This window comes from Panthera leo, chromosome C1, assembly GCF_018350215.1.
Source record: "Panthera leo isolate Ple1 chromosome C1, P.leo_Ple1_pat1.1, whole genome shotgun sequence".
In the NCBI taxonomy this organism is placed as follows: Eukaryota; Metazoa; Chordata; class Mammalia; order Carnivora; family Felidae; genus Panthera; species Panthera leo.
In genome coordinates this window covers 85,692,657-85,706,369 of record NC_056686.1, presented here as the reverse complement: position 1 = coordinate 85,706,369, position 13,713 = coordinate 85,692,657, and the positions used below count along the sequence as shown (strand labels likewise).

General features: G+C 33.4%; 1 protein-coding gene across 1 annotated transcript in view; it reads right to left on the bottom strand.

The window, feature by feature from the left end:
* The window catches only part of SLC30A7 (solute carrier family 30 member 7), a 90,619-nt gene that overhangs the window by 57,924 nt on the left and 18,982 nt on the right, over window positions 1-13,713 (bottom strand). Inside the window, exons 5-6 of the mRNA XM_042953075.1 lie at window positions 13,338-13,464; window positions 4,445-4,588 (exon numbers count right to left, since the gene is read on the bottom strand). Of these exons, the coding sequence (XP_042809009.1) occupies window positions 4,445-4,588; window positions 13,338-13,464 (271 nt within the window). The remainder of the gene's footprint in view (window positions 1-4,444; window positions 4,589-13,337; window positions 13,465-13,713) is intronic.

The window sequence follows — 13,713 nt, the reverse complement described above, 5'->3', positions numbered from 1 at the left end:
AGCAATCTAGTAAAAGACAGTAAATTAAAAATATTGTGAAAGTCTTCTACTACTCGTAACATACCTTATACTACAGCTTGCTACACTAATATTACAACTGGAAAACTCAGACAAAACAAATCTACTGCTTGAAGTTACAAGAAGTCGAAGTAATGAAGCCAGGACAGCATCCAGGATAACTGGACTGTGGCAAACGATAGTTTTCTAACAGCTTCTAAATGGATGTGGCAAGCTTTTCACAGAGAAGAGATAAAAATACTTTTTCATTAAGACTTTATGATGAAAAAAACTTAAAAATACTGTAATTTCTATACTTAGATACTCTGAAGATACTAAAGCAGAAAATATAGGTAAACAATCAGCAATATTGAGATCATGAGGAGGACTGATAAGCCTTCTGATCATGTCTAACAGAAAGCTTGTCTGGGGTCATGGTTCTTGGCCCATAGTACCTAAGAGCTGACATATCCTTACTACAGCTTTGATAGAGACTGTAACAATGCTTCAGAAAAGGCATAAAAGCCTAAAGCTGCACAATGATTTCTGTCTGGATATGGCACTGCTATGATGGCAGAAAGATGCAGCCACCTTAAAAAATCATGCTGACAGTCAAAAGTGTTGACTATTCCAAAATTCCAGCTCCCTAATCAAGGCAAGGGATTTGTCTATAGGTAGTAGGTCTAGATAAGGACAGTAATTTTTGACATAATTATTTGGAAGGGTATATAATACTATACTAATATAATGGCTATGTAAAACAATTAACTCCCATCTATGTAAAATCTGACAGTACTTCTGGACATAAAATTTGTTATCTGTGGTAGAGACTGGGTAGTTGTTTATCACCCACTTCTTTGGTAAACAACTAAACTACATTTCCCAGGTTCCATTGAGTTATGTGATGTATGTGACTGAGTATTAAACAAAGAAATATGAGAGGTAAACCATTTCCAGGCTTGTAAGAATGTCCCCTGCCTCCAAAAAAGAATGTCCCACATGATCTTCTATGTAGTTTATCTCCAGGTAGATGCAGAGAATCCATGGGAGGATTCCAAAGGTCAGGAATCCCAGAAATGAAAGGAACCTGGATCTCTAGACTGAATGAGAAACAGTATCCATCCTCTTTTACCCCATCAACCCAAGAGCAAGATATAAACTTTTACTGCTTGAGTCACTGAGACATGAGTAGTTAAAGCAAGCAAGTTAAAAACCAGCTAGCTTTACCAACAGTAAGCATTCCAAAAAATATGAGGCTCACAGTATTTCCCAGTGAGACTATAATGTCTCTCACAGGCAAAATGGAATCATGGCCCTATTACCTTCATATCCCGAGGATATGAAGGCAGAAATAATAGTCAAGAGAAGATTTTAGAGTCAGATTTCCTTGTGTTTGAAGCCTAGCATTTCCTTTTACTAGTTACTATGATATCCATGTGCCATGATGTCCTATAAATTCTTCTTTGCCACTTACGTTCTCCCCTTGGCAAAAAAAAAAAAAAAAAAAAAGGCTACCTTTCACCTATTTAGAATCTTACTACAGTGCATTGCCAAAGGCATAAATAAAAAAAATTCTAGAGCAACAAACAAGTGGTGAATTGCAAATATTGGTGTTAATATCAGAAAAGTAATAACTGTAGATACTACCTAGCAAATCCTTTTGTAAGCAACGTAATTTCCAATTCTTTACTTTTTAATAAAATGTAGGGATTAGCTAATGAAACTGCCAATTTATAGATCATCAAAAATAATTTTTGATAATAGATCATTGTGTAATTTTTGGAATGTAATTATTTAAAAAAAAAATTTTAATGTTTGTTTATTGAGAGAGAGAGACAGTGCGAGCAGGGGAGGACAGAGAGAGAGGGAGACACAGAATCCGAAGCAGGCTCCAAGCTCTGAACTATCAGCACAGAGCCTGATGCGGGGCTCAAATCCACAAACATGAGATCACAACCTGAGCTGAAGTCAGACACTTAACCGACTGAGCCACCCAGGCAACCCTGGAATGTAATTCTGAAGTGTCCAAAGAATAGACTGACTGCTACAAACAGAATTTCTTCTATTTAAAGTTTCTTAGTACTTACATGATAAAGCTAGAAAATAGGAACAGAACTATTGCCCAAACATGTTTTATGCTGATGTCATTTATCCATATACTAATTGAGAAACAAGGAGCTCAAATCATCTCATTAATATATGTATTTCAAGAAAAATATTGCTTTTTATGATTATGTATTATCAAAATTTTTAAAATACAATTATTTTGATTGACTTTTAGTAATAACCACAGTAACTCCATCCAAAATAAATGCTTAAATGCTAAGTCTTATGTTTCTAGTACATAAAAAATTTTAATTTATACACATTTTACTGCCAAGAACTATAATACGTGGTCAATTAATCACACAAATATAATCCATTAGTATAAAATTCTGGAATGAAAATAAAACTTCAAGGAGAAACAGGTTGTTATAAAATTTATAACTATTTACCTGTTTTTGCATGAGTGAGAGTGGGTCTCAAATCACTACGTTATTTAGAGTCCAATGAATATATTTCAGAGTAATACAGAAGTTTCATTCTAAATATTATCAATAAGATACCTGAAATCATATTCCTTGCCATTATTTAAACAAGTAATTTTTTAGGAATCATCTTACTGTGTGAGGAATACACAATGTTTCAAAATTATTACAGGATGCATGTAAGCAAAATCTTGGGAAAGCAAGGTTTTAAAACATACCAGTGTAAAATCAAGAACATAAGAGGGATGCCTGGGTGGCTCAGTCAGTTGAGCATCTGACTTTGGCTCAGGTCATGGTCTCACAACTCGTGGGTTCGAGCCCCGCGTCAGGCCCTGTGCTGATAGCTCAGAGCCTGGAGCCTGCTTCGGATTCTGTGTCTCCCTCTCTCTCTGCCCCTCCCCTGCTTGCACACTATCTCTCTCTCTCTCTCTCTCAAAGATAAATAAAAACATTTTTAAAAATTTAAAAAAACAAAACAAAACATAAGAATCAACAAGTGTTGGCAAGGATGTGGAGAAAAAGGAAACTTGGTGAATTGTTGTTGGGAATGCAAACTGGTGCAGCCACTGTGGAAAACAGAATGGAGGTTCCTCAAAATTCAAAAACAGAACTACCACGTGATCCAGTAATTGCACTACTATTTATCCAAAAAAAAAAAAAAAAAACCAAACCACTAATTTGAAAGGATGTATGTATCTGTATGTTTACTGCAGCATTATTTACAACAAATTATGGAAGGAGCCCAAGTGTCCATTGATAGGTGAATACATAAAGAAGATGTAGTATATATACATACAATGGAATATTATTCAGCCATAAAAAGGATTGAAAACTTGGCATTTGCAACATGGATGGATCTAGAAAGCATAATGCTAAGTAAAGTAAATCAGTCAGAGAAAGACAAATAACATAGGATTTCACTCATATGTGGAATTTAAGAAACAAAACAAATAACCCAATAAAAAAAAAAAAAGAGACACACCAAAAAGCAGACTAAACTCTAACTAGAGAACAAACTGATGTTATCAGAGAGGAGGTGGGGGTGGAGGACGGGTAAAATAGATAAAGGGGATTAAGAGTTCATTTATCTTGATGAGCACTGAGTAATATATGGAATTGTTAAATCACTGTATTTATTGTACACCTGAAAATAATTTAACATTGTATGTTAAGTATACTGGAATTAAAATACAAATAAATAAATAAATAAATACTAAATAAAACATACCAGTGTAATAGTACAAAAATATAGCAAATTTTAGAGACTGAAAAATTAGGGACTTAATATTCAATCTCTAAGAACTTTTTAAATTATCAAATCAAAAGTTTGAGGATGCTATGTGGCAAGTACAGATAATACTTAAGCATATAACTTGTTATCAGAGCAGCTTATATTAATCTATACTCTGAAATTTCACAGATAAATTATTTAAAATATAATTTAAAAATAAAAATTAAGTTGATAAATACCTTATAACTTAATACCCAATGCTATATGTTAGCACACAAGATTTCTAAGAGAACAAGGAGGCAAATCAAAAATTCTGCAATGAAAATGAAAAAAAATTGAAAACCCTTATAAGCCCACATATAGCACAAAAGGCTTTATCATATTTTTAAAAAATGATTTTCATTTGCTAAAAAACAATTGTTTCTGATTCACTGACACTCATTTAAAATAGTGGCACATAGTACAATATATTCACTGAAAAAAAAGCTATATACACTGCATTATATTGAGTTAGTTTCATCATATACTAAAAATGAACTAGCCCTGTGAACCATTTAGTCCGATTCATTAGAAAGGAAGTTGATTACAAGACCCTTTCAAGAGACTATTTCAATGAAAAGAGTAATCTACACAAAATCTCTGTGTATTTGGAAGGCTATCCATTTGAAAATCTTCTGGCTGTACTCACCATGAGAATGAAAGTGTCCATGTCCATGAGCATGATCATGGCTATGTGAAGCACCATGTTTCAAATCATGACTATGGCAATGATCTCCATGGCCATGTGCCTGATCCAGAACACCATTAAAAAGGGAATGACTGTGTCCATGGCCTAAAAAGTAGTTAGAACAAAAGGTATATAAACATATACTACATAAATGATTACAATAACACTGATATTAGTGAAAAGAACTAGCTCTAAAAAGAGATTTAATTAAATAAACATTTACTTGCAAGAAGTGTTACAGTGTTAAAACAATACTGAGTTCCTCCTACCATGGAGTACAGGAAGGAAATAAAAGTACAGAGGCAAGTGGTAGACTTTACTGATGATGAAAGTAAGTGAGGAGTACACAGAAATATTTAAAGAGATTACAGATAATGTTATTCATTCATACAAGAGGAACACACTATGTTATAGGCACTGTTCTAGGCACTGGGGATAAAGTGGTGAAGAGCACAGACAAAAATCTTGGCTAAAACTTTGCAAAGTACCACTACATATACTCACAAAGATAAGACAAAAGGTATGCATATGGTCATTTGAGGCAGAGAAGCTGCTGTATTTGTTCAAAGGATCAGTAGGAGCACCTGAGTGGCTCAGTTAAACGTCCGACTTTGGCTCAGGTCATGATCTCCCAGTTCGTGGGTTCCAGCCCTGAGTCAGGCTCTGTGCTGACAGCTCAGAGCCTGGAGCCTGCTTCAGATTCTGTGTTTCCCTCTTGCTTTGCCCCTCCCCTGCTCGGGCTCTGTCTCTCTCTCTCTCTCAAAAATAAGTAAACATTAAAAAAAGTTTTTTTAATAATAAAAAAAAAAGGATCAGTAAAACTACATTATAGCAAGTAGAATCCTTAGAAAAAAAACAAAATAATGCAGAATCCTCTCTCCATAGCAGACCTAAAACTACTGAACCATCAAAGAAATGTCTTATACAAGCTATTGCAAAGCACATAAGAACACTGGATGTTACTCAATTCAAAAATAACACTAATATTCACAAAAATCTTAAATACCAGTAAACCAAATCCAGCATCGCATTACATGGAAAATCACGAATAATGGGGAGATCAACTCCCAAAATGGTGGAGAGAGGATACTGGCAAATTAGTTCTCTCTCTAAAACAGTAAGAATACAAGGGACACATCTAAAAATCAACATCAGAACTCTAGCAACTAACCAAAACCACAAAATGAACTAAAAAGCACCCATCCAAGAAGAAACTACCAAACCTCAGTAGGACTAGAGAGTTTCTACTGTTTTTACTTGGGGCTACTCCCATTTCACCTCCTGCCCTAGCTCAGCTGAAAGCAGCCAAAAAAAGCCAGCAGCACTGTAGACAATGGAGAGATCGGATTTCTTCCAGAGCTCTATGAAAGCACCATCTCCAGAGCACAGTCAGTATTTTGTACAAACTTGCAATTCTTTAGAAAGATCTCTATCCTCAATGTGGTGACTATTAGACTCAGAGGTCAGCTCTAAAAATTTAAAAGCCACACGCTGCAGGAAAGCCATTAGTCCAAGAAAGTCATGCAACAAGAGAAACCAACAGTATCAGCAACAACAAACTTTGAAGGGAGAGGTTGAAGTAATGATACCAGAGTCATTATAATACAAAATGTCCAGTTTTCAACAACAACAAAAATTATAAGACATGCAAAGAAAGAGGAAAGTATGCCACACACACATGAAAAAATGCAACCAACAGAATATGTTCCTCAAGGGGACCCATATTTTGGGCTTAATAGACAAAGACTTTAAACCAGCCATTATAAATATGTTCAAAGAAATAAAGAAATCCATTATCTAAAGACTGAAAGTGTAACAATGATGACTCACCAAATAGAAAATACCAATGACGAGAAATTATAAAAAAGAACCAAACAAAAACTCTGGAGTGAAAAAATACAATAACTGAAATAAAATATTTACTAGAAGTGCTCAACAACAGAGTTGAGCTACAATAATGCAAACCTGAACATGGATCAACAGAGGTTTTCCACTCTGGTTTTCCAACAGAGCAGAAAAAAAGAAAATGAAGAAAAATAAACAGCCTTAGAGACCTTGATGTGTGGAAACATCAAGTGTACCAAATTAAGCATAAAAAGAATCTCAAAAAAAGAAAAGAAAGTAGGAGACAGAAAAAAAATTTGATGAAAACTATTAACCACACATTCAAAAAACTTAGGAAAATCCAAAGAATATCCAAAGAATAAACTCAAATGGAACCATATCTAGAACCACCATAGTCAAATTGATGAATGCCAAAGAGACACTGAAAGTTGGAGACCAGGATAAAAAACAACTTACCATGTATAAAGAAACCTGCATAAGATTAACTGGGGACTTCTCCACAAAAACCATGGAAGTCAAAAGCCAGTGGGACGACAAAATCAGAATGTTAGAAAAAGACTCAACTAAGACATCTAAATTCACCTCTCTCCTTTAAAAATAAAGGACATATAAGACATTGCCACATCAACAAAAACACTACCTGCCAATGAGATAAAAGAACACTAAACAGTAATTCAAATACACATAGAGAATTAAAGAGCATTGGTAAAGGCAATTATAAAAGAGGATGAATGTATTTTTAAATTGGTGACTCATTTCTACTGTAGGTTTTAAGAGACAACTGCATAAAGTAATAATTATAAAACCGTACTGATGGGCTTACAACATAAAAATACGTAATTTGTGTGACAATAATAGTACAAGGAAGGCGGGCGAATGTGGAGGTGTATTGGAGCAAAGGTTTTGTGTATTACTAAATTACTATTAATCTGAACTAAATCATTTTAAATTAAGATACTACTTGTAATCCTCAGGGGAACAATTAAGAAAATATTCAAAACTATACAGTAAAAGAAACAACAGAATTAAAAAGTACATTAGAAAGTATCCATTTAAAAAATAAGAGAGTAACAAGAAAACAAGTAACAAAAAACCAAGGAGTAACAAAAAGGACTGAAGATACAGAAAACAAATATTAAAATGGCAGATGTAAATCCTACCTTAGTAATTACATGCAAATAGTTTAAATATCCTAATTGAAAGGCAGAGATAGAATTAAAACAAATATGATCTAGTTATATTCTGTCTATAAGAGATACACGTTAGACTCAGACACAAGCTGAAAGTAAAAAGAAAGAAAAATACACCATGCAAGCAGTAAAAAAAAAAAAAAAAAAAAAAAAAAGAGAGAGAGAGAGAGAGCAGGGGAGAGCTGGAATGGTTATCATAATATCAGACAAAATAAACTGTAAGCCAAAAGTTATTGTGAGACAAAAACAACATCACATAAAAACATGTTCAATCTATCAGGAAGATATAATGATTATAAACATATTGCACTGAACAATATAGCTCCAAAATACATGAAGCAAAAAATAATTAACTGAAAAAATATACAATTGAATAATTACAGTTGGAAACTTAAATACCTACTTTCAATAATAAATAGACAACTAAGCAGAAGAACAAAAAAACCCCAGAAGGTTAAACAACTATAAACAAATTACACCTAACATCTGAAGAACAGCAGAATACATATTCTCCTCAAGTGCACATGGAACACTGTCCACAGAGACCAAATGCTAGGTGATAAAACAAGACTTAATAAATTGAAAAAAACCCTGAAATCATATAAAGTGTGTCATCTGATCACAATGGAATTAAATTAGATATCAATGACAAAAGAAAATCAAAAGTAACACTCTTAAATAGCTAATGAGTCAAAGAAGAAATCAAAAAGGAAATTGAAAAATACTTTGAGGCGTTCCTGGGTGGCTCAGCCTGTTGAGCATCTGACTTTGGCTCAGGTCATGATCTCACAGTTGGTGAATTTGAGCCCCACATCGGGCTCTGTGCTGACAGCTTGGAGCCTGGAGCCTGTTTCAGAGTCTGTGTCTCCCTTACTTTTTGCACTTCCCCTGCTCATGTTCAGTTTCTCTCTCTCAAAAATAAACATTGAAAAAAAAAGAAAAATACTTTGAGATGAACAAAAATGAAAACATGACCTGCCAAACTTATGGATCATATTTCAGCAATGCTTAGAAAAAAAATTGGCTATGCTAAAAACAACAAAAAAAACAAAAAACAAAAACAAAAACAACCAAAAAACCCTCAAATTAATAATCTCATTTTCCACCTTAAGAAATTAAAAAAAAATAAATAAAGGCAAAGCATAAGGACATAAAAGTATTAAAGCAGAAATAAAATTTAATATAGAGAGAAAAACAATGGGAAAAAAAATCAATAAAACCAAAAGGGCACTCTTTAAAAAAAAAAAAAATCAACAAAATTGATAAACCTTTAACTGAACTAATCAAGAAAAAAAAAAATGACAGAAGGCACAAATTACTAAAACTGGTAAAGAAAGGTCTTCACTGCTGACCTTATGGAAATAAAATAATTTTTTTAAAAAAACATACTATAAACAAGTAAACAAAGAAGATAATTTGGATGAAATGGACAACAAATGCACAAATGACCATTGCTAGAAATGTACACACTACTGAAACTGACTCAAGAAGAAATAAAAATGTGAACAAACCTATAGTAAGCAAAAAATAAATAAATAAAATAAAATAAGAATTTAAAACCTGAAAAAGAAAAGCCCAGGCTTTTGAATTCTGCCACTTATGAATTCTGCCAAACATTCTGTACTCTTCCCCACCAATTCCCTTAAAAATAAATAAGTAAATAGAAGAGGGGCACCTGGGTGGCTCAGTCGGTTGAGCATTTAACTCTTGATTTTGGGTCAGGTCATGATCCCAGGGTGGTGTGACAGAGCCCTGCATCAGGCTCCATGCAGTGTGGAGCCTGCTTAAGATTCTCTCTCTCCCTCCCTCCCTCCCTCCTTCCCTCTGCCCCTCTTCCCTGCTCGTGCTCTTTCTCTCTCTAAAATAAAAATAAATAGAAAAGAGAACATTTCCCAACTCATTACATAAGAGCAGCATTACCCTGATACCCTGCACACTACAGACTAAAAATTCCTTAAGAATATAGACACAGTGTCTTTAACAAAATACTAGCAAACCAAATAAAGCAATACATAAAAAAGATAAATCATGGCCAATGAGATTTATCCTAAGAATGCAAAGGTGGTTTAATACCCAAAAATCAAGCAATGTAATATGCCATATTAAAAGGATAAAGGATAAAAACCAACTATCATCTCAAAAAGTGAAGAAGTTGTGACAAAGCCCAGTACCCTTTCATGATAAAAACACCTAGTAAACTAGGAATAGAAATAAACTTCCTCACAGCAAACACAGCTAACAGCATATTTAATGAAGAAAGATTGAATGCTTTCATCCTAAAATCAGGAAAAAGACAAGAATGTACTCTCTTACCACTTCTATTTAACATTGTACCGAATGATCTACCAGGGCAATTAAGCAAGAGAAAAAAAAAAAATTTTTAAAGGCATTCATATGGAAAGGAAGGAGCAAACTATCTCTATTTACAGATGACAGGACACTAAAAAATTCTACAGAATCCACTAAAAACCTATTAGAATACAGAACAATTTCAGCAATGTGGCAAGACACAAGATCAGTATACAAAAATGAACTGTATCCTTATACATCAGTAAAGAACAATATAAAAATGAAATTAAGAAAACAATCACACTTATACTACCTACAACAAAAAAAGAAAGCCTAACTGTAAAGTTAAGTGTGAAACATGTACGCTAATAACTATAAAACATGTTGAAAGAAATTAAAGAAGCTATAAATAAATGTGAAGGCATCCCATGTTCATGGACCAGAAGACTTACCATTGTTAAGATGACAATACTCCTCAAATTCATCTACAGATTCAATACAATTTCTATAAAAATCCCAACCGTCTTTTTTTTTTTTTTTTTTTTTTTTTTTTTGCAGAAATCGACAAGCTGATCTTAAAATTTATATGGAAACACAAGAGGGGATCCAAAATAAGTAAAATAATCTTAAAAAAAGAAAAAAGCTGGATAACTCACATGTTCCAATTTCAAAACCTACCTCAAATGTACATTAAACAAGACAGTAGGGTACTGGCATAAGGATAGACATATAGATCAATGAAAAAGAACTGAGAGTCCAGAATACTCTCACATTTATAGTCAACTGATTGTTGACAAGTGTGCCAACACAATTCGATGGGGGGAAAATAATCTTTTTAACATGGTGCTGAGACAACCAGATATCTATATATAAGAAAATGATATTGGACCCATACCTCACATGATATACAAAAATTGACTGAAAATGGATCACACACCCAAATGTAGACCAAAATATAGACACAAAATTTAAGGATGGTTCCTTATGAGAAATCTATCAATGTAATTACAAATTTTAAATTAACTAAGGAAGAAAAAATGATTACTTCAATAGATGCAGGAATAAAAAGTAATAACTTGATAAGACAGTTTCATCAGAAATAGACCATAAACATCAGACCAAATGATAAAACTTTAGTAGCATTCTTCATTAAATCAATGAAGAATGCATATTAAAATATGCTGATGTTTACATTTTCCTCTGGAGATTCTGATAAAAATGTTCTGTGATTAAACCCGGGCATTAAGGTTTTTTTTTTTTTTTAAGTTACTCAGGTGACTATCCACGTTGACACAAGGATACAAACTTTAAGTATATCTAATCAACACTGTGCTAGGGGTCCTGGCTATACAATAAGACAAGAGGAATAATAATTTCTATTCTTAATAGTAATAAAAACATTCAACTACTTAAAAATAAACTCATCAAAAAATACAAAGATCTTTATTAAAATAGCTAAGATAATTTAGTAAAAGACATAAAAAAATTTTTATGCATTCCCAATCAAAATCCCAAAAAGATTTTTCATACAACTTGACAAGCTGATGAAAAAACCAAATGGGCAAGACAGGCCCAAACAATTTTAAAAGGTAACTTAATATAGGCTAAAAGTGTTGTTTTACATCAATGGGGTAAAAGGCAGGTTAATAATTGGTGCTTGGAAAACCTGCTTATTCACACTGGAAATAAAAAGTTAAGTCCTAACTCACCCTACCACAAAAACAAATTACATATAGATGAAGGAACAAAATGGATTGGGAAAAAACCCCTAAATTTTAACGGTATTAAAATATGAGACATGTTTATGACTCAGAAAATGGAAATTTCTCAAAGTAGAAAACATACCAGAAAAAAATGTAAGACAGAAAAACTAAGACTATATCAAAATTAAGAACACCTACATAAAAGTTTAAAGATAAGCCATAGATTGGGAAAAGATGTTTGCAACACATAAAACAAATGATTAGTATACAAAATATATAAAAATTATTAAACATGGATTAACAAGAAGAGGATAGAAAAACAAGCAGAAATAAATAGACAGTTCAAGAGGATAAACTTGAATGTCCTAAAACCATACAGAAAGATTTTCAACCTCACTGCTAAACAAGAAATAACGAATAAAATGAGATATCATTTTTATCAAACTATTAGCAAAACAGTCTTAAACCCATAATAATAAGTTTTGTGTTTTTTTAAATTTTCTTTTAAGTTTATTTATTTGTTTTGAAAGAGAATGTGCACAAGCACAAGCCGGGGAGAGGCAGACAGAGAAGGAGAGAATCCCAAGCAGACTCTGTGCTATCAGCATAGAGCCTGATGTGGGGCTCAATCTCCTGACCATGAGATCATGACTTGAGCTGAAATCAAGAGTAGGATGCTTAACAGACTGAGCCATCCAGGAGCTCCAATCGTAATAATAAGTTTTGATATGAGTGGAAGGAAATTAGTACTGACATTCATTGCTGGGATAAATGTGAATGATAGTAATTTTGAGGGCAATTTGCTATTGTCTACTGAAACTAAAAACTGTATTTCCTGTGTTCCAGCAACTCTACTTATAGTCCAGCACAGTGCAATTCAAAGAACTTTCTGTGACAATGGAAATGTTCTGTATCTGCTGTCCAATATGGTAGCCCTATGTGGCTACTGAGCACTTAAAATGTCACTAGTGTAACTGAAGAAGTGAATTTTTAATTTTATTAAATTTAATTAACCATAATTTAAATTTAAATAGCCACATGTGACTAATGGCTACTATATGGGACAGCAAAACTCTGGAAAAACAACTGCATATGTTCACAAGGATACGTTTCATATGGAAATGACTTACAGTCTACATACAGAAGACCAGTTAAATAAGCCACGGTATCCCACACCATGGAGTTTTATGTGTCAACAAGAGAAGGCCAACTGATACATACCAAATAGAAGGATCTCAAAGACAGATTGTATAATAAATTTCACAGCCACATGTACTGTAATTTTTAGTAACTAGATTGGTTTTATTGTTTCTAATGTTTATTTGTTGGTTTTATATAAATGGTGTCCACAGCTACAGAGGTGTGGAAGCATCCATAACCAAACTTGATTATATGTAACTCTGAGATGGCACTGAGATGGAGACACATGGAGAAGTGGGAGTGATGGTTCAAGACATTAATAAGTGTCTATTAACATATTATTTCTGTTGTTAAAAATCAACATAGGGGTTCCTGGGTGGCTCAGTCGGTTAAGCATCAGACTCTTGATTTTGGCTCAGGTCATGATCTCACGGTTCGTGAAATAGAGCCCCACATCGGGTTCTGCATTGACAAGGCGGAGCCTGCCTAGGATTCTCTTCTCTCCCTCTCTCTCTCTGCCCCTCCTCCACTCATGCTTGCTCTCTCTCTCTCTCTCTCTCTCTGTCAAAATAAATAAACTTAAAAAAAAACCAACATAGACTTTAACTTTAAAATGTATCAATTTTCAAAAGTGATAATTATGATGAAAAGAGAAAATGAAGAAACAAAGCGTTCTAACCATCATACCAGAGCCATGAGAATGTCCATGACCTCCATGCTTGAAAACAAATATTCCTATTAGGTTTACCACAAACCCAAGAATTGAAACAAGAAGCAGTCTCTCATGGTGTACATCTGGAGGGGCTAATGCTCTCTGGAAAACACATAATACAAACAAACAGCATTGATATAATTTTTGAGTGATCCACTGGTAAAAACAAAAAGCAATCTTTAAAAATTTTTATTTTCAGAATTAAAAGTACTCTATAAATATATACCAAAACAGTTTCTAGAAAAAAAAATAGCACTCACATACTGCAGACAAGGTAGTAATTACTATTTTTAAATACACACCAATATTTAAAAGCATGACTATTTGGTCTAAAAACCATCCCTTTTTGGT